This window comes from Misgurnus anguillicaudatus, chromosome 13 (genome assembly GCF_027580225.2).
Source record: "Misgurnus anguillicaudatus chromosome 13, ASM2758022v2, whole genome shotgun sequence".
In the NCBI taxonomy this organism is placed as follows: Eukaryota; Metazoa; Chordata; class Actinopteri; order Cypriniformes; family Cobitidae; genus Misgurnus; species Misgurnus anguillicaudatus.
This window is the reverse complement of record NC_073349.2, coordinates 25,537,890-25,562,439: the sequence shown is the minus strand read 5'-3', so window position 1 is coordinate 25,562,439 and position 24,550 is coordinate 25,537,890. Positions and strand designations below refer to the sequence as shown.

General features: G+C 37.4%; 1 protein-coding gene across 1 annotated transcript; it reads right to left on the bottom strand.

Annotated features, from left to right (window-relative positions):
- Positions 1-1,571: 1,571 nt before the first annotated feature.
- LOC129430613 (carbohydrate sulfotransferase 11) lies at positions 1,572-22,006 on the bottom strand. Its single transcript, XM_055187977.2, has 3 exons — positions 21,503-22,006; positions 6,880-6,962; positions 1,572-4,742 (listed from the first exon to the last, which is right to left on the bottom strand). The coding sequence occupies exons 1-3, from the start codon at positions 21,594-21,596 to the stop codon at positions 3,897-3,899; spliced, it is 1,023 nt and encodes a 340-aa protein (XP_055043952.1). The 5' UTR covers positions 21,597-22,006; the 3' UTR covers positions 1,572-3,896.
- Positions 22,007-24,550: the final 2,544 nt, after the last annotated feature.

Genomic DNA, 24,550 nt, shown 5'->3' with positions numbered 1-24,550 from the left:
ACACACATACTGTTAAAACACTGTCTACCTTGTAATGCACAATATATCGCTTTAGATAAAAGCATCTGCCAAATGCATAAATATAAATATAATATATAATCAAGCAGGACCATTAAAGGAACAGTATGTAGGATTGTGGCCAAAACTGGTACTGCAATCACACAACTGGTGGCCAATACAAAACATGACAACATAAACATCAGTTGAGGGCTGCAACTCCACATTTTAAATGACAATATCCTGGCCGGACACTGTTGTCAGTGATATAATTATTTGAAATTAATATGATTTCTTAATGTCTAGTGACATATCAGGGCCATTTTATGATTAATTTATATAAATTTCTTACATTCTGTTCCTTTAACTAAATGATGGTAAAGATATTTGTGATTGTACCCATGGATGGTACCCATTGAATTCCATTGTATTTGTTTTCCTACTATGGGAGTCAATGGCTACAATCAGCTGTGTGCTTATCATCATTTATCCAAATATCTTTGTGTTCATCAGAAAAAGAAATTCATACATGTTTAAAACAACATAAGGGGGAGAAAATTACTTTTTTTTTTCATTTTTGAGGAACTATCCTTTTAAGATAAACTTAAGAGCATCCAAGTGTACTGAGCCAATTTGATTTAATACAATAAAAAATTTAGTATACATTCTCAAGTGCACTAAAGTACGACTGAAGGAGAACTATACATTTAATTAGCATATTTGTATTGTATAACCTAAAACTATTATTTAACACAAAATAACAAGTGTACTTGCGCTTTAAGTGCTGCAGACAGGCGCTATACAGTATAAATGTAACAAATTATTAAGTATATTTTAGTACATTAAAGTATACTTTATTTTTTCCTGGGTGGAACAAGTTAAAGTTGAGTAAATGATGACAGAATTATTTTTTTTGGGTGAACTATCCCTTTGGGGCAGTTTCATGGACAGGGATTAGACAAGTCCTAGACTAAAATAAATGTAAGAGCTGTCCAAACTGAAAACAACTTGCACTGACATATCTTAAAAAACATCAGTACCCTTTTATTACCCTTTTTTACCTATTTGTTTTGCCTCAAAATGCACACAAGTAATGTTTTCAGTAAGGCATGTTTGTTAAAACTAGTTATATTTCATAATTAAACTAAGGCCTAGTCCTGGCTTAAGCTAATCCCGGTCTGGGAAACCACCCCATAAAGATCTAACTTTAAATGTGGGCATCACAAATGCTTAATTATTATTTTGAATGTGCCATGTATAAATCGAATTTGAAGTTTACAAGATGAGATTGTGAAGGATAATAAGAAGGATTCTGGTATAACATGTTCCTGGACATATATACTTTTAAATATACTGAAGGTATATTTTAAAGTTTATGTCTCAAAACTGTTAGATGTCATTCCTTAGATGTTTTATTAAATGCATACAAGGTTAAAAATACTGCTGGATATTGTTTACTAGATATGAAACACAAATGCATTGCATACTGTAGTGTGCTTCACAATTAGTTTTTTATTTGATCTAAATTGTTAAGTTATTAGATGTTTTTTGCACAAATGAACAGTCGACAACAATGAAAATGTGGCACTTTTATTTAAGACATTTGTAATTTCTTCAATTTAAGGCTGAATTATTCACATAATTTCTCTACAGTTTGTGTAACGGTTCCTAATAAAGTAAAAAAAAAAAAACACCCAGAAATGTGTTGGTGCTCATACTGGACAATTCACTTAGTTATATTTGAACATTATATATGTTTGTTCAAATGTGTTTCCTGGTTTCAAAGCAAGATTCCATACTGGCTAGTGCACATTAGCATTCACAGTTAAACGGTACGTGACCACAGGCTTTCAAAACAGATGCAAACTGTTAGTTACATCACAGAGTACTTACCACACTCACAACCGTTCACCTCATACAACAGATGGCTTCCTTAACCTCACATTTTTCAAACATATGAATTAGCCTGCTAAATACATTCATACATTTCAAAATCAGAATCAAATAAGGTTTTGCTAGGACAGAGAGTCTTTCAAATCAAAAAGTTATAACAGATTTGTCCTTTGGCTATGAAACATTGCTTATTGATATGTTTTATTAGATGCATGAATGAATGCATCCCGGTGCCCATATTGTATCTGAAATGGAAGATGAATACTGTGACTAACTAGTAAGCCAGAAAACATGTTCTAACAGAAAAACACTTTGAGTTGCAATTCTAATATTCAACCACAAACAGATAAGCATTGCTTTGGGGTTACATTCCTAGTCTAGTACACAGCAGGAACCTTGCGAGCAACATTGCATAATCTTTTAGTCACAAACCCACAAAGATTAATCAGACATTTTCAGCTCTTCCAATAAGATTTATCATGACTACAGCTGAAAAAAAATCTAGTGGGACTAGACAAAATACTATTGAACCCATTGTGACTGCTTTCCAACCTGTGGCAGTCAGATGGAGTGTTTGGAAACTTATTTTTACGTTTTCTGTTTGGTGCTGCCAGTGGCACAGAACTTACACATTTCACCTTTATCCAAGTGTTACTAAACCACAAGAACATTAAATAAAGTCACTGTTTTTTTTTTTTGCAAAAGCTTCATTTGAATCGGGACTCTAAACTGTGCTGTTCAATAGTGCAGCGGTCCCAAACTACGTCCCTGGAGCATCCCCCAAAAAACATTATTCAATGTCTCCCTTATCTGGCACACATTAATAATGTCTTCAAGTACTCTACTAATGAGACCGTAACAAGCAACTAGTGAGGTGTTAAGTTAGGGAGGCATCCAAAATACTGTTTAGAGTCATCCATAAAGTTAGGGAACACTGCTATAGCACAACAGGTTCATGTAAAGCTTTAAAAGGTTTATAAAAAATGGTTCGCATTGGAGTTCAACATCTCACAACGCATTTCAAAGCATAAACTCATAGATACCGGTACCTAATTTATTGCACTTCAACCCTTATTAAAAATTCAAGACGAGTGTTCCTTTCCAAGACTCTACTGATGTTTGACCTGCAATACCCAGTGGATAGTTTGCACCTCACCCTGTATCCATAACTCAACAAGAGGGGCACTGATGAGGGTCTACCTTTCCCAACCACAGCTATGCACTGTTTACATAGCCCGACGCATGCTTAATAAAGGGGTGACTCTGTGAGAATGTTTCATTCCAGAAGAGGTGAACTGGCCAGTGTAGACAGCCCAGTTTAGATCATGACTAAAAGAAGAAGGGAGAAGGCCTAAATTCATCCCTGTATTTGACTCCCCTGACACTTCTATCTTTACCAGTTGAAAAACATTTGATGATTTGCTACCTTGGGATTTGAACAAATGGAAACTAGACAATATGTTCCTGGTGCAGGCTTATGGTCTGAAATCATATCCGGGGAATGCTAGATGGGAAGCTTCGAGATCAGCCACAATACTTTTCTCAAGGAATTTATTCAAGATTGAAGTCAAGGTTTGCTTGTTCCAGTTCAAGAGCAAAGCCTACAATAAATATGCAATGTAAACAATACCATAAATATCATTTGGGTGGCAAAGATTGAAGAAGGTGAAACATTCATGGCATTTGTCCGTTGATGAAGAATCCCGCTTCACTTATCAACATTAAGAAGGACAAAGGCACATAGTTGAAACTCAGTCATCAGTTCACAAAGCCCAAAAAAATTACAGACAGTATTTTGTCAACTCTCATGGGATGCAACAGTCATTCCAGCAGTAATTCGTTCACAGCAATGAATTTTGCCTCAAGGCAGTCAAGGTGACGCCACAGTCAAGGTCCTTCCCTTAGGATCCTCACTCCAGATCTAGACACAAGAGTGAAATATAAACCTCGAGACACATTCATGTGCAAATGAATGTGGTATCATTTCAATCAAGTTGTGCAAACCATCAACTTAACTTCAAGTATTCTGGCACAGAGTAGTTAAAAAGTAAGAAGTCCATTCGGTAAAGGTTAAAGAGCTTCTTCTGGTAAAATGGGCTGATGTTGTCAAAGAACTTTGCGGCCATGTCTCCCGTTGTCCTTGTGCTCTTGGAGGTGGTTGGGAATTTGACCTCCCCGTCCGCACCTGCTAGCTTCAGCACGTAGCGTGAATCCTGCGCGAGCGTTTCATATTTACCCACCATGTCGTAATGGATGAGGCAAGGGTGGCAAAGCGAGTGAACCCTTTCCCAGTGTTCATTAAACGGTTCCTCTCTCTGAGTTTGTGGGTCTACTAAATAATACACAAATTCCTCAAACGAGACATCGTTACCTTTTTCCAAAGCCTCGGATTGGGGGTCAGCGCGATGCCTCCTGATGATTTTAGTTCCGTAACGTTTATGGAACGCCGTGTTGTAGCTACGAGTAAACTTGTTCCGATAGGCGGAGACGAGTCTCTCGAAGGGCTCACGCACAAAGATGAATTTCAGGTACGTCCGTAACCGCTTGTTGATCTCGGATGTGGAATACTCCGACAACGAACGCAGGTTGCCCGCTACATGAGCCTCGTTGGCCGGAATGGCTAGTGGATCACGGTATCGTCCATCGCCCGTTAACACCATCATTACACGTTTCCAGTTTGTGCATGCCACTTTAGGGACATAACAGTACAGTAATTTGTGTTTATCGTCCACTATGAGGTGGCGGAGGTCCTCCGGGCTGAGAACACGTCTTTTACGAGTGTAGGTTTGACAGGTTTCCTCCAAGAGTTCCCGTCGCTCCTGTATAGTGGCCTTAACTGCAGAGTAATCCAGCTGAAAGATTAAAGGATAGAATTAACCATAATATTCTCCAAACCAACTAGTCAACTAAACAACTTGAAAATCAACAATACATTTATGAAATTAAAGAAATTACAAAAATGTGCAAGTAGCCGAGTATCGGTTTTTCTTAGATTAGTTGGTTCTTGTATTAGCCAAACATCGTGAACTACTCAGCTTGGGTTGACACTAAACAGGAAAAAAAATCAAATCTTGTGTTTAATTACAGTTCAGCGCATTACGCAATGTTATAAACAACAAAACCACATAAACAAGAGTTTTATTAAAGTCTTTTCTATTAAATCTAGTGGATGAAACCACACGCATGGTTTTCATAACTTTATGGGAACCAAATACCGTAACACATGCCGACAAACGTATCTAAGTGACATGTGACAGGGCAGTTGCTCTGTTTTCGGAAAGTCCGTGTGAAGACAAGAGACACACAGATGTCTCACAGGATGATCCACAGATGGATTTGATATCGACAAATAATAGATTAGACTTAGATAAGCTGCTTGTGATTTAAAAGGAAACGTCAGACTTTTCAAAGAGAACTTGAAAAGAATACTTCCCAAAAACTACTTTGTTAACAGAATTTTTGTGTACATTACATTTATATTTAGTGTAGAATACTAATGTCAATTACTTATGCACATTAGTGGCCAAAAGTAATGTCGAACTTTTAACAAAATCTTGTATTTTGTCGTGTGCGATTGGAGTATAAACTGAAGCTTAGCATTTAAAGAGGCTTGGCAAAAATAATTACACCAAACACGCATGCAAAGTTTATAAAGCCTGCCCAGGACATTGACTACCAAATATTACCAGAAAAGAGAATCAACAAATATTAATAACAGATAAAACTGTAGTCAACATATGCGTATGCTTTATTACCTATAAGCTTTTTGTTTCTTTATTCATTTTGTGTATATTCAGATAAAACCCAGATCTTTCACTGCAAAAAATTATTTTCAAGAAAAAAAAGTATTTTTTTGTCTTGTTTTCAGTAAAAATATCAAAATTAGTAAATTAAGATGCTTTTTCTTGATGAGCAAAACGACCCAAGAAAATAAGTCTAGTTTTTAGACCAAAAATATAAAATTTAAGTGATTTTGTGCATAAAACAAGCAAAAAAATTTGCCAATGGGGTAAGCAATTTTTTCTTGAATTTAGTGCTTAAGAAAAATGTTCAAGATTTTTTGCTTACCCCATTGGCAGATTTTTTGCTTGTTTTATGCACAAATTCACTTAAATTTGATGTTTTTAGACCAAAAATTTGACTTATTTTCTTGGGTTATTTTGCTCAAGAAAAAGCATCTTAATTTAAGAATTTTATATATTTTTTACTGAAAACAAGATAAAACTACTAAGAATTTTTTTTCTTGAAAATCATTTTTTGCAGTGTTCAATGTACTGTGGTATTCCTTTTTGACAAAGTGTTTTATTTAATAAATACCTTTAGGAGTGGTTTCCCGAACATGATTTAGATTAATCCAGGACTAGGTCTTAGTTATACTGGGACATTTAATTTGTTTTTACAAACATACCTAACAAAAAAATTGAATTACTGGTGTCCATCTTCAAAACAATGGCACTGATATATTTTAAGAAAGCTGATTTAGGTTAACACCGCTCAAACAAGTATCTTAGTCTTAGACAAAGCCTTAGGCCCTGTCCAGGAAACCACCCCTAAAAGTGAAAAACGAGTCAATTATGGACCATACGCCTCATATTAATTGCTAATCTAACCATTTAAAGTTAATATTGCACAAATCCGCCCCTTGAATATCACTTTAGGGCACTATTGTACCCTTAATGTGGAAAATCTGCTGGCAAATTTGTAACGCATTCGGTTTCATGTTTGTCTGTTGGTTTGTGAGCGTCTTTATGAAATGATGGTGTATGTCTAAGGTGTATGAAGTGAGCCGCTGTAGGAATGCAAGGTTGTTATTTCAGTAATTCAACTTCCTCTGCAGGTTAAAATCTGTCCCTTCAATATTCGGGGCCCGAGGAATGCACAGGGTCCTGTTAACCCAACATCTACCAATACCAAAAGAACCTTCAAACCTAGCCTTATTTTTTGCCTTAACTGTTGCTCAAGGTCAATTTTGTCCATTTCGATACATACCTGATCGTTTTCTTGTAGTGTTTGTAGAGGACTTCTTCCGGATTTAATCGAGAAACCGTTCTGACCCGAAAGTTGTTCGGAACCTACAACCACATAACAAAAGCAAAAGATGAGAAATAGCAAACAATAAAACCAAATGGAAACAGTAACAGTAAAACATATATGCATACTGTACCCCACAGCAGTTATTATTTTGGATGATACCTAATATTTGTGATTTGAGATGGAGAAGTGTGGATTAAATTGGTGATCAGCATTATAAAGCTAGAAGTATAGTACAGTTTTTAAGCATTTGCGAGGGTCTGCGTGACACAAATTTCGTCATCAACAGTATGCATGCAATGTATGCTTGTACGCAATGTACGCTTTCAACAGACCCATGGCCATCCAAAGCGCTTTACAAGTTGCCTCACATTCACCCATTCACTCATTCATACACCGTCGGTATACACGTATGAGCCATATAGGCCAAAAAGTCAGAGACTGTGACACCCTTTTGGAATGGGTGTGCAACACCCCTGCCCTCACCTAGAAAACAGAGCTACAAAAAAGCATGCTCAAAACATTTAGGTCATCTTATCATACGCATAACATCTGACTTGAAACAACTCGCATTTTGTTCGGTAAACGTTAACCACTTTCTTCGTTACTTTGATCTTGACACACGAGGTCAGAAGTCTCTTAACCTCAAAGCACTCGGGGTCTGATCCATCACATTATTGAGCTATAAAAGATAAAGCTGTTAATTCTGACCACATGGAGACCTGTTTGGCTCAACCGGCCTTCTCCGACTACTGCACCTCCATAAAATTCCTACATATACATTCTCTATAGGAACACTGTGTTCTCTCCAGTCTAAGTAAGTTTCCCCCTTTACTCCCCTTCCCACCCAGCATACATACACATCTCCACCCCCCTCGCCCCGCACTGGGGCCCTCGCCGGTAAACGCAAGTGATTGGTTTTGCACATGTGCCAGCTAAGTCAAAGGGATCCTTTAACTGCTCAAGAGAGCGTGAGGGCACAGTCTAGGTGACTGGGACGGCGAAAGTGTGGTAAATGCACCAATGATCCAGTAAAACTGAGATAAGTAGGTGCTATGGATCCTATAAGAAACCATATGAGGGAAACAGATGAAATAGTGGAAAAAAGGAAACGGGGAGGGGGTTGAGTACATATACAGACCTAAATCTGTTACATGAGCAGTGCTGAGCACTTCCCCAGTCTTTATGTATGGTCATTGTATATACATACATTTATATGACAGCTCATTTAGCCTAACACATAAAGGTAGTTGACATGAAATACATGTGGCTTAGTGTTCACATGATATACTTCAAAACTTTAAACAGCATTATGATCATTCTTTTATATTTATCACATTCATGTATTTAGCAGATGCTTTGGTCTAAAGTGGCTTTATTAGTATGCATGTTTTTTGGAGATTGAACCCACAACTTTTGTAGCCTCTAATACAAATAATATAGCACATGTTTTTGAACAAAGGCAATGACAGCTTCTAAAAAGTGAATCTTTTAATTTCTAGCAAGATAAAGCAAACATTTATGAAATGGAAATTAAACAGTTTGAGTTTTTAAAATCTGCTGTTGGTCAGTCAAACAGGAAATCCCACCGTAAAGGTATTCGTTTAGGACTGCAACTAACATTTATTTTCATAATCGATTAATCGGGTGATTATTTCTTCGATTAATCGAGTAATCGGATAAAAACAAACACTCACTCAATTACATTTATTCACTTGTTGTATAGCTAAAAAAGGCACTAAATTAGTGTATACGTGTGTAGAAGTACTATAATCTTTTTTATTTTAATATTTAAGTAGGGCTGCCTAATGATTAGTCACGACTGTTCGTTTGCAGAATAAACGTTTTTGTTTACACAATTATTATACACAGTACATCAAAAAATATGTATATATAAATACAAATACATGTATGTATAATTTTAAGGATTATAATATAAAATAAATATTAATTTTTATATATGATATCAATTATATGTAAATATACAAATGTTTATACACATGCAAATATTTCTTAAATATATACATGCATGTGTGGGTTTTTATATGTATACATAATTATTATACACATTACACACACATTTAATATGTAAACAAAAACTTTTATTCTGCAAACGATTAGTAGCGGCTAATTGGTAGGCAGCTCTAATTTTAAGCATTTTTTAAAAAACATGCATTGTTAGAGTAATTAAAACCTGGATACTTAGTTTGTTGTTTATACTATTTTTATGAAAACCCAACAATAATTAAACAAATACAAACTCATTTATATTAAAAGGACATAATAACCTTTATTAACCAGCGTTCGTTTGTGCTTTTGCTTCCATCATTGTCCTGTCAATGTTGCCAGATCCGCCTAACAAAACCAGCCTAATGGCCATTCAAAATTAGTCCAAAAGCATCCCAATGACTATTTACAACCCAAGTACCAACAACTTATGAACCAAATGCTTCCACATCAACATAGTAGCCCAATTCAGAACGCTGACGAAAGGTAGAGGACCTGGCAACGCTCCCTTGCTTTTAACCACGCTGGTTGCGCAATTTCATTATCAATTTGATCAATAAGTTGCATTATATGTATTACAATGTATTATATAGTATCTAATATATAGAATATCCTCTATAGATAATATGCTATGGCTTGCTCTCTCTCAAGGGTTTTTGTTTTTCATAGGACTTTTTCCTTCTAATAAAATTAGTTTTTTTCTCATTGGAGTTTTTTAACCCCTATTGAGTCATTGGTTTAACTTATTCTATACTTTGCTTGCTATGGTTTAATTTTAGCCCCTGTATCCTACTTTTGTTGTCATCTGTTTTTTTTTTTAAGTAAGGCTGCTTTGAGACAATTAAACAATTGTGAAAAGCGCTACATAAATAAAATGTAATTAAAAATATCCTTGGAAGAAATGACTATGTTTCAAGTTTCTATATTACAGTTTCACTCCATTATATCGTGGCTTAGACTCTTTAAAAAAAAGAAGCGCAGTTATGAAATGCCAAAATCTGAGCTGAGAAGTAGCATATCAAAGCTGCCATCAAAAAATTGACATCTTTTCGCAAGACACACTTAATAATCATCCCCAGATGAAATTTTTTTTAAGAGGAAGTCTTAAAGTGTGCGGAAGAGACGGTTATGAGCTGTCTTACCACAGAACATTGTGAATGAGAGCTTACTTCCTCTTATGACTGATCAGTTTGTTACAGGAACAGAAATGGATGATTCCACAGAAAATTAAGCAAAAACTGAACTGATGAAATTAGATTGAAAATAACACTGATTTCCTAAAAACAATATTAAGCTAGCATGTAGACAAAGAGCACTAAAGGACTTCCACAATGAGCAGGGCAACAATGAGACCCATTCTGGACCATATTAGTATGCACTATGAGTGAGTTTCCTCAAGTCGACTGAGGCCGGGCGGGCGCCGGCAACAACAATGATTGTTTGCTGGAATGCTCCGCGGGCTTGCGGCCATTTATGCCGGGTTGAGAGGGTTTCACGAGGACATCACACAAATCAGCAGGCTTTAATCGAAAGTTCGCAAGGTAACGGGGAGGAAGACCTCCTGCCGTCATACAGCTGATCGCTTACTAATCGAATTCTGCTCAGAGAGAGTCTTTGTTTAATGCTGTGGCATTTGAATTTTGTTTTACACACTAAATAAACTGATTTATTGACTGGAGGATGGTGTTCATAGCACTACAGTCTAAATATAATCAGGCTTTGATACACGAAACAGTCTGCAATAACAACAACTTTGGGGATCATATATCTCTGGTGACATTTACCAGGAAATACTTCAAACGACAAATGGAAATATATGTATAAGAGCTCTTACTTCCTGATGGTATGATGTAGATAGAAATGTAAGGTGTTGTGAAACCTAACAAAATTAACAGATCAGTCCAAGGTGAAGTTAAATATCATACAAATCAAATATGCAATGTGCATAAAACTGTCATCTACACATTTCTACACTTCAGAAAAAATATACAAAAACTTTCACTGGGGCAGCCAGCAACTTTCCAAAAAGTACACCTTTGTACTTAAAGAGTACATATTAGTACCTCAAAGGTATGTATTAGGACCTTTCTACCTTTTTTTCTGACAGTGAAGTGAAAGTGATGTAATGACCAATGTATGGTAACCCATAATTGGAATGTGACCTTTGCATTTAACCCTGTGGTTAAGGTGCCTTGCTCAAGTGCACCTCAGTCACAACCTGCTGGTTGTGAGACTCGAACCGGCAACTCTCGGGTTACAAGGCAGACTTTCTAACCATTAGGCCAATGTTTCCCAACCTTTTTTCTGCCACGGCACAGTTTTGATAAGTAAAAAAATCATATATGGCAGATCACTATCACAAGAAGCATTAACAGAACTGCACAAACCTGTATTGCAATGCTTAAATGGTTTGTTAAACTGGAATATTATACTGTATTAAATATAGTACTCACATTTAATATGAAATTTGATCTTGTTTGATGAACACAAAGATGCAGGGTCCCCACACCTTAGTTAACTTCAAATTCAAGGATCTTTCAAGGACTTTCCAGGTCCAATACCCTCAAATTCAAGGACTAAATGTGGGGACACATTTCAAGTAAGAGCAAGGTTACATCGTTTTACCTTTTAAGATACATTGTTACAGTTCCCTTTCGAGGGAACTCACGCTGCGTCACTGCGGTGACACTTTGGGGACGCCTCCAGGGGTAAGTTAGTCTGAATCTGTATATCAAATTCAACCAATGGTGAGGCTTATGACAAAGACAGGGTGACGCAGGAGCCAGGAAGTATATCGCTATCTGAAATATTGCCAAAGATGGCGTTACAGGGACGCAGGAAGTATGGCAAGGGAGACGCAGCGTCTCGTTCCCTTCTCAGGGAACAACAGTTACATAGGTAACACGAGACGATTTCATGTGTCAAACACAACTATGCAATAAAGCATTTTGGTATGAATTAACATTCGCATACAGAAGATATAAGCATTTAAAGCGAACAGTTTAGCATGCATGCTTAAAAAGTGTAGAATTTTTATGATATTATACTACACTACACAGGGAATATGGATTTTTTCCCCAGAAAACTTCTTGCATAAAATAGATTCAAGCACTTTCAATGACCTGTATATGTATATTTTCAAAAACTTCCCCGGGCCTTGAATTTCCCCCACAGATTCACAAACTTGAATCCTGAAGAACCCTGAAGATGATATCCTAGCTGGAATTGATGTGAGTGACACACTCAGCTGTGACAAACTCAGCAACCTGGCTTTTTTCAAACACTGTGCCATGTTATTTTTCCATGGCACACCAAACAAGCGGTCACGGCACACTAGTGTGCCGCAGCATAGTGGTTGGGAAATATTGCATAAGGCCACAATTGCCCACAGTGTACAAGAAGCATACGAAACAAAAAAGCAATAAGAAAACCCTATTATTTTACTTAAAAAAAAAAAAATTAAAAAGGCAAAGAAATGGTAAAAAATTGTCACCACATTATGCACATGTGATCACAGGGGTTTCGAATGGGATTCACACAAAAATTTCCCAAAAACACACATTTCACATTTGGTTTTTCGGATGTGAAATTCATGTGGTTTCTCTGTAGTTAAATATAGGTTACTATAGTTGACCAAAATGCCATGGTATACTTCTGTAAGGAAATAATAAGCAGTGAAAAGATTAAAAAAAGTAAAAAGTCATCAACAATAGTAGATTCACCTCTCTATTAATAATTAAATTAGTCCAAAGATTCCAGTTTTTACATTTTTGAAACTGGTTGGACTCGAGAATCTGAGTTTTGTCTACGTTTACAGGAATGTATCGGTATTTGGTTATAAATTCAGTTTACATTTTCATCCCTTGGAGAAGGCTCATAAGACCTTCACCAAGGTACAAAAATGCGAATTTCACATTTTTTACAAAAACCTTTTACAAAGAGGTTCTAACGTGTTTTGAGGACAGAAAGTAATAGGTTATTTCATCAAGCGTTTATTTGTCTTCAGAAAACTTGGAACTAGTGTTTGTCTTAACACACCATAAAGCAAAATCTATTACAGAATGAGGAATGTGCTTCATCAGAGATATGGATAAAGTTACATTCACTCACAGTGGCACAGCGTGTGGTACTACACAGTCCTCCATTCATAACATGAACTTTACTTTCATAACTATAGATGATATTTTAAAAGGAGAGAGAGAGAGAGAGAGAGAGAGAGAGAGTGGAAAAAATGAGAATCTAAAAAGTGCTTTAATTTTCCTTTCATTTTCCTTAAATAGTAACTATAGTCCAATTCACAATTTTACATTTCCTTTGGTATAAACAAAGTAAACGATGAGTTGTCGTTTGCAACGTAAATCTCTTTTCTTGGACTACAACAAACACACGGATTGTAGGCAACAGTTTACTTCCTGGTCCTGTTGACGTCAATAAGACCGACATTATCATAATTCCTTCCACCCTGTAAGTTAACTCCTGTCAGCATTCCATTGTGAGCGAATCTTTCAAACATGGTAATGAGCGTCACATTTGTGGCTGACGTCAGAGGTATTCAGGCCAATCACAACATACAGATTAGCTGGCCAACAGGGACAAAGTGCTTTTCATATCGATGAGTTTTGTACAAAATCAATGCGTTTGAGGAAAGCAGTATGGAAATAACAACATTCTGGAGTTACAAAATAAAAATAATGTGTTTCTTTAACCATAAACCACGTGAACACATTGTATTATACCAAATACACAAAATAACGTTGTGTTTGGCAATGAAATAGGTACACTTTAAAACAAAGCAATAGTAAAATAAGCATTTTAAAGAGGCATACATACTCTTTAAAACTTAACACAGTTTGCACAAATAAAGCAAACTACTTGTATTTGGATAATACAGACATACTGTTGCGACACTTGTGGCCATTATTAATGCACCGTTTTACGCATCCGTGAAAGCAAAGCACAATGAACGCATCAACGCTAGCTTTACCTCGCCGTTTGTGCATCCGTGAAAAGAAAAGCACAATGAACGCGTCATTTAAACGAGTGAATTAATGAACAATTGTTAATGCAACCCACCGTTTAAAAATCCCCCTTTACATGATGACGGCTCTCTCAATCCGCAACAGCGCCCAAGTATATTTGATTTCTGTCTAAGGTTTTTTAGACTGACGAATCATTTTAATTAGGAATGAGATTTTGTGGGTGTTTAAATCGAGATCGTGATCATGATTTTGATGAATCGTGCAGCTAGTTGATAACGATAAAAGGTGTAGAAAGACTAAACTTTGTCTCTCTTTCTCTTCAGAGACTCCCTGACTAACATACTAGCTGACTTTTTATGCCAAATTGCAAAATTTTAGTCTGGAGATTTAACCATATTTAATAAAAAAGTCTCTTTATCAGTGCCGAAGAGTTAAGTCAAATATCAAAACCAATAAGGAGAAGTAAGCAACAATCTTGTGACGCTCAATCATTGCTTAATCAGGAAGTTACCAATATCTGATAGTTTTGCAATCACACGATCAAGTCATTTAGTATGATCAGCATTACAATTCAGCTCTATTTAAGTGAGTTTTAGATGTCTGAAAGACGCTGCCCAATGACCAAGCATTTCACTGGCACGATAAATCAAAACATCTTGTGTACAGTTCCTCGAGAAAACATAAAACAGGTCTGTCATGAAACTTGGCCCTTTAGAGCGGAGCAACTTTACGGCTGGTGGTGTAATGGTTGGACAAAACTAGCACTGCTGATGACGCTAAACCACACTTATTTGCCTGGAGGGCCGAATGACGAAGTGCTTCAGGACTGCATGGCGTTTACGTATTTGTGCAAGAGCATTTGTATTATGGTTGGAAACATTAAGGAGACATTAACCTAGTCCATTATCGTGTCTTGGACTGTAGCAGCTTGGGTGGTTTTACTCAAAATCAACAAGGTTAATAGAAACCTGCACTATCAATCACCACATTATACAACAACTCGAGGACAAATGAGTAGAAAACGTAAATTATTTTGGTTTACAATTAAGCAAAGAAATGTTGGCTGCATCACTACAGAAATTCAACTTAGTTCCACTTTGAACTTGGCAGTGCATAGCGTCGCTAATATTTCAATGTTCAAAGACAGTTTTGCTTTTGTGTCTTAGTTTGCAGGCGATACGTTCGCAATAATTAATGCAAAATTGCCTTGAATGTCAGTGAACTACACTTTGTGTAGTAAATGCCTCTCCATCTGAAAGCAGGTGATAACGATGTACTACTAATCAAGGAACCAGCTTTACTGACAAGATGCGCATGACAATCACATGTGATTTATCATGCAGCCCGAAAGTAGAGGTCTTCTCTGGTCCAAAGAAATGTACAGACCCGAATCACTTTATACCCGAACCCGACGTGCATCAATTTTTTTTAGAAGAAAGACCCGACCCGAGACAAACCCGAGAAAATTTGACCCAAGTCCGACCCAAACTAGTGGCAATTTTTTAAACTCGATTGGACCCGAATGTAAACGGCACTGACGTGTGTGCATTCTGCAGACTCACACGCAGCAGTCAGACAGAAAGAAACTCCGGAGGCCTCGCAACCAATTTGGCAAGCTGCTCCATTTGTTTGACGATGACACCCAGGTAACCGCTAAAATATACATTTAAAATTGACTGAAAAGGACATTGATGCACACACGCGAGAGAGTTCAGGTCTTCTCGGGTTTGTTCAACAAAAACACATTTTAAATTACCAGAGACCCGATGCCGCTATTATTGTACCCGACCCGTGTCCGAGGCGCATGTGAAACTTTTAGACCCGAACCCAATCGGGTCTCGGATCTAAGTGGACCCGTAAAGACCTCTACCCTAAGGTGTAATGTGTGTTTTTAGCAGCTTCTAGTGGTGAGATTGCGAATTGCAACTAACCTCAATTTCATAACGCAAAGAAAAGCTACGGTAGCTACCACAGGACAAACATTTCATTGTCTGCTGACCCGACCTGACTCAAACCAAACCGTGGGGTACTATGCAACGGAAAAGTGCCATATGTAAGGTCTTTATACACCACTGATAAAAAGGGTAAGGAATAATTGACGATGGGCCGTTGAATCATTCGAAAATAATGCACACCCATGGTGGTAATGCGGCACGACGAGAAGTGGCGTGCTGTTACACCGTGGGTGTGCATTATTCTCAAATAATTCAAAGGTCCGTGTCAATTATTACACTTATACCATGGTTACCACAGACATTGTTCTGGTGGTTATTTTAAGACATTTGACAGGTCAGGAGAGGTGTCCGTATATTGCAAAATACATGCATACCTGTGGATCATTTCTCAACCAATCAGAATTAACCATTACAAATTTTGATGGTATTTTATATTGCATTCTGTCAAGAGATCCTTCTAAAAGTCCCACATTGCACCTTCAAGTATGCATGAGTGTGTGCCGTTTCCCTACGGTCATATATACATTTATGCAAAAAACTAAAGTATGTTTCAAAGTGCATTCAATATATCCTTCTTTCAAATGGTCAATAAGTGCGTTCCCTGGAGATCAAACCCATTTAGCTAGTGATGCTCTCGACCAAATGAGCTATAGGCAAATATTATATCCCCTTTCATAAACTAAGATCTACTAAATGAAGTCAGAAGAGATGCATTGAGACCTGGACAGGCTGTAAATTCTCTAGTTAGAGATTAAATATTTAGTCTCGGCTGAACTATTGTGTGGCTATCAAGAACTAGAATGCCTCCCACAGTTGAATACACAATTTTATCAGAGAAACTGTAAGGTACTTCAGTAAAACTGGTGCGATTAAGCAGCCTGTCGGTGTCAAACTATACAAGAAGAGAAGTGTTACGTATGGCAAGCCCAACTGATGGTGTTTAGTTAAGCAATGACACTCTCTGTACTGCACATTCAGCAAACACATTAATATCGTTTTTAAAAAGAGAACATAAATGTCCCAGTATGCAGTCGCAAATAACACTGGGAGAGTAAAACGGCAATAAAATGTAGATAAGCATTCAATAGTACAAAGCCATTTTACGGTTTACATTCATGCATTTGCCGCTTTTATAAAAAAAGTGATTTACAGCGCTGTTGTGTAGTGTGCATTGGTTTCTTTGTGTTTTATTTAATCAAACCTACAATCTTGGTGTTGCAAGCGCCATGCTCCAACAGCTGACATTGTTGGATTCTTACAAAATCATTTAAAACTGACCACAGTTCTGTTTAGTCAACAGATGTGACTCAAATGGATCTGAGGACCAAGGAAAAACCCTTAATTACTGTAAATGTTTAAAGGACTTTTGACAGCTCACCCACGATCCTGTTGCTTATCTGATCTCTGCTCTCACTGATGTTACGCTTCTTATGGAAAAACCACTACAAGTTTATTGGCTGTTTCTCGCTAACCCCCTTCAAGTTTGTTTTGATGCTGACGTTAGGTGAACAGAGGCACGTCAGCAGAACGGAAAGGGGACAACGTAAGAAACAAGATCTAAACATCTCTCCTATGGTGAAGTTGATAACAAACACCTGAAAAAGCTAGATACGCATGAGAATGGTTACAAAGCGTGAAGATAACCAACACTATCTGTGCCACTGTGACGTTGGGGTTAGGGGTGGGGTTTCGTTACTGTTTTTATGATAATCGTATGTTTTTGTTCCATTCATTTCTTACAAATTCATACGAATCAGCCAACTCGTAAAATACATACAAATTCTCGTGAGATCAGGCTGAGATAACACCTATATTCCTCATAAACAAGAGAGTCATTTAGGGATGCACCGATAAATCGGCTGATGATGGTTGCTATGTTTCCAATGCTATCTCATATTTAACCAGTTGGCTAATTTGTATCAATTCATACGACCACATTCATAAGTTTTGGTACGATTTGCCTTGACCCCTGTGACTAGGGGTTAAATTTCATTGTTGTTTATTTCATGAGAATTTGATGCGCGATAATTTGCATGCGATAGTCAAGTCATTGCGCATCTCGTCAGTGAAGCTGGTTCCTTGATAGTAAATCGCCATCACCTGATTGGATATTGTTTGGTTTCACATGATAATCTCAAATGCGTGCACGCGTTTTAGGGCTGCACGATAAATCGCATGTGTTTGTCACGCGCATCACGTCAGTAATGCCGGTTCCTTGATTAGTATTAAATCGCCATCAGCTTTTTTCAGATGGAGCAGCTTTAACTACACAGAGCCGGAGTTCACTGACAATCGGGGCAATTTCGCATTAATTATCGCGGACGTATCGCCTGCGATATGTATGCGATATGGCCCAGCTTGTCAGGGAACTACGGCTCTGTGCAGTTAATGTCGCGCCATCTAAAAGCAGCTGTTGGCGATTTAATACTAATCAAGGAACCAGCATTACTGACGTGATGCGCATGCGATTTATCGTGCAGCCCTAGTGCGTTTGTCCTCGGGGTTCCCCCCACACATTTCTGATTGTAAAAATCAAACATGTTTAATATTTACGATTCGCGATCGGGGCGGCTCCGACATTCTTCCAATCACGTTCGGACACTCTTAAAGGGGTGGTTCAATGGTATTTCATGCATTCTGCCTTATTAACAGAGTTATAGAGTTGTTTCCTCATGCTAAACGTAGGCAAAGTGTCAAAAAACAGGTGGGGGTGTTACAGAGTATTTCTGTGCCGAATGCACTTCGCCAGGGTTTGTACAAGTTTCAGAAAGTTTTTTCGATTACAGGTCCAGCTGACGTTTTAGGGGTTTTCTATACATATCACTTCTTTATATGGACACTTCCTCCGCCCCCCCACCCGTCAATCAGCGGGAGACGCTAGAACTTGCAAACATCATATCACGCGACAGGTTTGTTTAATTTCAAAACTCAACAATGGCACGAAAGAAGAAGTGTGTTTTTGGATGTTAGGAGAAGAAATCCAGCCTTATGAAAACAACGGATATAGTTTATTATCCGGGGTAGCAGTGGAGTTTTGCGTGTGTGTTTGATGCACTGGATTTTCCCAACCAGGTCATGAGTTGCATGCGGTAAGTAAAACTTCTATCTTATGTTGGAAATAGGCACGTGCATTTTATATAAATGACACGAACATGCAGTAAATCATAAGTTATACGTACTCGCTCCTCCCGCGGTATAACTCCTCCTTCATTTTTTCGTACGTTATCGGAAAGATTCGGTAAAGCTAATCTTTCTTTTATAAATCTGATTAATCTAAAGACTCTTCGGAGATATAAAGGATGTAATACTACTCTATAGGTACTCCAGATTAACATCAGAAATGCAAAAACAGCGTGTGTTCGTGAGCTTTAAGAAACATCACACCAAGGGGAAATCTGATAATCTATAGTACCATCAAGATAATCGGGACATAGCTAGGATTGTCGGAAGGGGGGAAATTGGCCCAAAATCAGAAGATGGGATAAACATTTTTTGTTTGAAAGCAGAGGGTCTGTTCTTTCTTTTTAATATATTGTGTGTTTATATATTTAAAGAAGAACATTTTCTGGAAATCATTTAAAAAAAAAAATGCCTTTTTACTGGCAGGAAGAGTTCATAGTAATTCTGTCCGAATTTGTAACTCTTATTGTATATATGTGAACTTCCTGTATGTCTAATTGACAATATACAAGAGACATCTGTGAAGTGTGACCCTGTGACCACTGAAGATCTGAGTGTACTTAAGTGCATGCGTTCATGCAACCGGTGAGAAATTAGGTGAGAATATGATAAAGTTTCCATCCAAAGTTTCCATTTTAGTTTTGCTTAACGCACAAGTTAAAATATTTATAAACACCTGATCGAGAGAGACAAATGATGGACCACGTGATGCTGTTAAGCTATTCGCCTCTGGCTGCATGACTTTCCGGGTCATATCCTGAACTCATTCTGAGCAGTATGTACCGTAAAGCTCCTGTACTCTATAATAACAAGTCTAGGCAAGAATAAGTTGGCCAGATGAAGTCAAAGGATGCGTACTAGGGAGTTAATTTGTAAATCTAGGCAGGTCTTGGCTCTGCGCTCACCAAAACACTTCGTATCCCCTAAACCTGGCTGCAGTGTACGAAAACTGATGCTTTGTTGTTTAAATAATGAAATGAGGAGATTAGCGATCACTTTTCAAATTCTGTCATGAAGTATTTTATCTAATAACATGCAAACAGGCCAATGCCCTTATATAGATATTCAAGCAATGGCTTTACATGTGACTTTGTGTTTTAGAGCATATACAGGTGGCTTTCATAGACAGATTTATCCCATATGCTTTTAAAAATGTAAATAATACCTGGGTCAAACTGAACATCTTGGTCATATGAAGCCTGTATCTCAAGTGACTGACCTCTATCTCTAATCTCATACCCCCATCTTACACTAACCTCCAACAAGGTAAGGCATTTGTGGGCATCAGGGGTAAGGTTGAATACCCCAGAGTCTCTTCAGGGGGTTTTCCAAACATTCCAGGGGCGTTTTTTTTCCTCACTCTCTGCTTTGTTCCCAGTGGGTTTGAACAGTCTTTTATTGTTCACTTGCTTCTCCAAACAGACTTAAGTCCACATGTGGACTGTGAGGACAGACTGCTGTCCTTTTTAGTTTGTAGTGGCGAGGAACGTGGCATGAATGTTCGCATTGAACCGTGCTGCTAAACTTTATGTATACTAAATAGTGCTTGTCAAATGGTACTGATGTAAAGCAAAAAGGTAAATTGTGACTATCAAATACAAGACTGAACTCTCATAAACTAAAATTTTGACATGGCCTTAGTAAATAATATGAAAGATATCAAGGTTATATTTTCACAGAATGTTCTTTAGATTTTGTAAAATGTTTATTTTCGATGGGTTTTACAGGATGGATCACATACTGTTTCTTAAATCCCAAAAAACTGTGCAGTGCTGTTTTGACAAAATGGCAAGATATTGCAAATAATAAAGCCCAGCTGAATCAGCAAGAGTCCAACTCATTGTCTCCTTAATGGTCCATACTGTCCCTGGATATTTAGGATGTCTAGACCTGGGAGGAGCCACAGGGAGAACTTGCATCTTTCAGTTAAGTTACACAAACCCAGTAAGTTACGCGTATTCATGAATTTAGGATGTGGTTACGTTACAAAAATAACTGATTTGTATCTCAACAGTCGGGATGTGAAACAGGTCAACTAAGACAACGTATTATGTCTGACACTTTAAAAAAACTAGATGACAGAATCAAATATTATTTAACAAAATGTATGTTTTATCAGCTGAATATTACGCAATGCAAATATCACCAGACAAAAAAATAAGCTCTTACAAAAATGAACCAAGGGTTTATTAGTAAAAGTAGTTACTATATTTTTGGTGTACTTTAACTAATACAATTGGATAAAAATGAGCTAAACTGTAGCAAATCGTTGTTTATTTGTGGTAAACATTGTGTTATTTGTAAGTTAGTAAAACCATGGTTAATGTTCGTAAGGGAAAGATCCGGAATCCGGGTAACGTTATAGAGATGTAAACTCTTAATGTAAACCAGACTCTTAATGTAAACCAAGCTCTTAATGTAAACCAGACTTAATTCTGAATGAGTTTTTTAAGGACTCACCTGATCTCGTGCTGTTTTGGAAGTATAAAATAAGGATGAAAAACGACCCGACGCATGTCGCCAGGAACACCCGACCCACTTTCGGCTTAATCATTCTGATATAAATGCCCGACTCTCGCCCGGCGAGGGAAGTCGGTCGGAAAAGGACTGAACAATCCTGAAAGCGTCTTTAATATAAGTTCCTCATTTTAGCAGAAATCCTAAACGAACCACTGAGGAGAAACTCTCAACGGTGTGTTTTATCCAAAACTCTGTTGCGCCCGTAGCGACCCGCTGGATCGGAGAATCGCCCGCTTGTCTCAAGGTTGGGTGTTACGAGCCTTTCAAAAAACTTTAAAGGTTGCTGCTCTGTTTCAGCGAGTCCACGCGTACAGTAGCCTATGCATAATTCCCATTGAACGTCTATGACTTCTTCTCTGGTGCGTCACATGTTGTCGTTGTCTTGTCAGCAACGCCAAACTTCCCCTAAACATGGAGGGCACCGTTTCAAAGTTTTGCCTATGACGTCACGCCCACTGGCGTAACGCAGGACACGCGGAAGGGGGACGTGATGGTGACGTAACGTAAAACTGTAATCGTAAAACCGTGTGAGAGAATATTGTATTTATTGTACTTTATTGTACTGTATTGTGATCAACTCACTTTTCAGACTGAAATAGACGAATAATTCCCTTTAAAATTAAAAAAAGTCAAAACAAGTTTAACCATTTAAAAGTCTCAAACCACTGATATTCGGTGTTGTAATCGTGCACATTTAATTATACGTCTATATTTAAAGGTATGATACATTTAAAAGCGCTTTGGTAATAACAACGTACCTTTAGTGCCATCTGGTGGTAAACGTCGGAAAATTCACACATACACTGCAAAAACGCTTTTTACTTTTCTTTTTTAAGTAATTTGTTGGCAGAATCCATTAAGAGGGTGCCCTGCTGAAAAAAAAACAATAAAACCATTACAGAAAATTCTAATGGTTTCCATTAAAATATCAATAGGAACCATTAGCTTTTACCATTAAAACCACTACACTGTAGTGTGTTTTGGGCCATATTCCATTAGAACCAATACATAGAACCAATACATACCATTAGAGACCAACAAAGACCAATACACTGTAGTGTGTTTTGGGTCATATTCCAATAAAACCAATAAAACCATTAGAATTGGTCTGTAATGGTTTTATTGTTTTTTTCAGCAGGGTGATCAAAAAAGCTCATTTGAAAGAAAACATGTCGGATGCACTTAGCTGTACAATTTCTTTATTTTACATTTTTCTAATACAAACAAATTTTGTGGTACCAAACAGCCAGACAAAGAGCATAGGAACCTTTTTAGTAGCTCCACTTTGTAATCCAGTTTTTATTCAAACCAGGGGTTTGGCGTCGACTGTGGGCCTCACCAAACTTCCAGGGGCTCTCAAAATTGAACTTTGGTTAAACAACTTCTATAAATACGCCAAACTAAAGAATATTTTATTGGGTAGAAACTGAGAGTGGGAAGGATTTTAAATAGACCTATTGTTGTGGACAACGGGGGGTGGGGGGGTGGGATTTGGGAAGGGGTGGCTGACACATCTGTAGCCTAAATGAAAGGAAATGATGTAGTCAAGTTCATTTGAGGACAGTAAGGGTTATAGTGAGTAAGTGTGAATGTGAATTTTCTCGGGGTTGTGGTAAACTGGAAAACTGGAAAACTGGTCAGCACAAATCTGGCTTAGACAATGTCACTGTTGTCCTTTTTGATCCAGATGAAAAGCGGATGGATGGATGGATGGATATGGTGAAACTGGTTTGCATGAGCAGCCAACCATAACCATACTATACAGAAGATAAAAAGCAGATGTACTTAATATTTACAAAGCAAGTTTTTGAACATGTTATATGGGAAGAGGCCATGTCGATTCAGGTCCAAGTCTAACTCTGATAGGAACGGGTTTTATGTTGATTCAGTGTCAAAATGAACCAAATTATGGTGTAGATGTTGTGGGACAAAATCATACTGTACTTTATATATATTTTATATACTATATATATTTTAGAATGAGATTCACGGACATAGTGGGCTTCTATGTGCAGTGAATATTACTTTATTCAGGTCGTAACGGAAACTGAATGAGTAAACAAACAATGAGCGAATGGACATTTACTGATGTACTGTATGTGTTAGATCATGTGATGGGACTGAATGCATTGCCTCCCCATTGCCGATAATGCAGGGACTTGATCACCACTTCTGCTGTCATCTTTTGTTCGGTTTAGAGACAGAAACCATTTAGTAAAACCTTTAAAAAAATGATCTTTGCCTATAGATTATAATGTTCATAATGGCAGAAATATTTGGGTTCAGACGTAGATTCCTGCTTCATCAAAATCTGAAAGTCCTCACAATTATGCAGTGGTTATAATATTAGGCTATTTGTTACAGAAGAACCATTCAAAGAACTGTCTGAGTTGGACCGCATGGTTGTTTTCATGATGGATTCTGTCAATTCTTAGTCACTCTTAGGTGTTTAATAGAAGAGTAAATCATACATTTCCTTTATTACACCAAGCAGATCTGGCAAGATCAATCGTTGCTTTATCCCTGAAAGAGAGAGAGAGAGAGTTCACAGGCATCAGTAACTGCTTTTATTGGATGATGCTAAAACACTTCATAGGGTGTTTGAGATGGGATATGTTTGATATGTAGCTTTGCCAAGCTGATGCAGAAGCTTTTAGTTACTCTTTGTTTATATTTTCATCCTCTAGTCTAGGCCAAATGTGACCATTATTCTTTTTGACAAATAGAAATGCTCAGATTGTAAAGCTGTTAACAGATACAGATAAGGTGATAGCAACACCTAATATTTTCCTCAGACAAACTTATGCAAACATCAGATATCATTTATGAGCTGATTTATTGACGAGCTGATTCATGGAGTAGCTGAATCATTTGTTAACCTATTCACTGAGTAGTTGATTAAATGAGTGGCTAATTTACTGAGTAGCTAATTTACTGTGTAGCTAATTGGTTGAGTAGCTGATTCAGTGAGAAACTGATTTATTGAAT

Excerpts from the sequence above, each read along its gene's own strand:
- LOC129430613 (XM_055187977.2), bottom strand. The coding sequence starts at position 21,596 with ATGATTAAGCCGAAAGTGGGTCGGGTGTTCCTGGCGACATGCGTCGGG. Across the intron at positions 6,963-21,502 it reads CCAAAACAGCACGAGATCAG|GTTCCGAACAACTTTCGGGT; the intron begins GTGAGTCCTTAA and ends ATGTGGTTGTAG. Across the intron at positions 4,743-6,879 it reads CACTACAAGAAAACGATCAG|CTGGATTACTCTGCAGTTAA; the intron begins GTATGTATCGAA and ends TTAATCTTTCAG.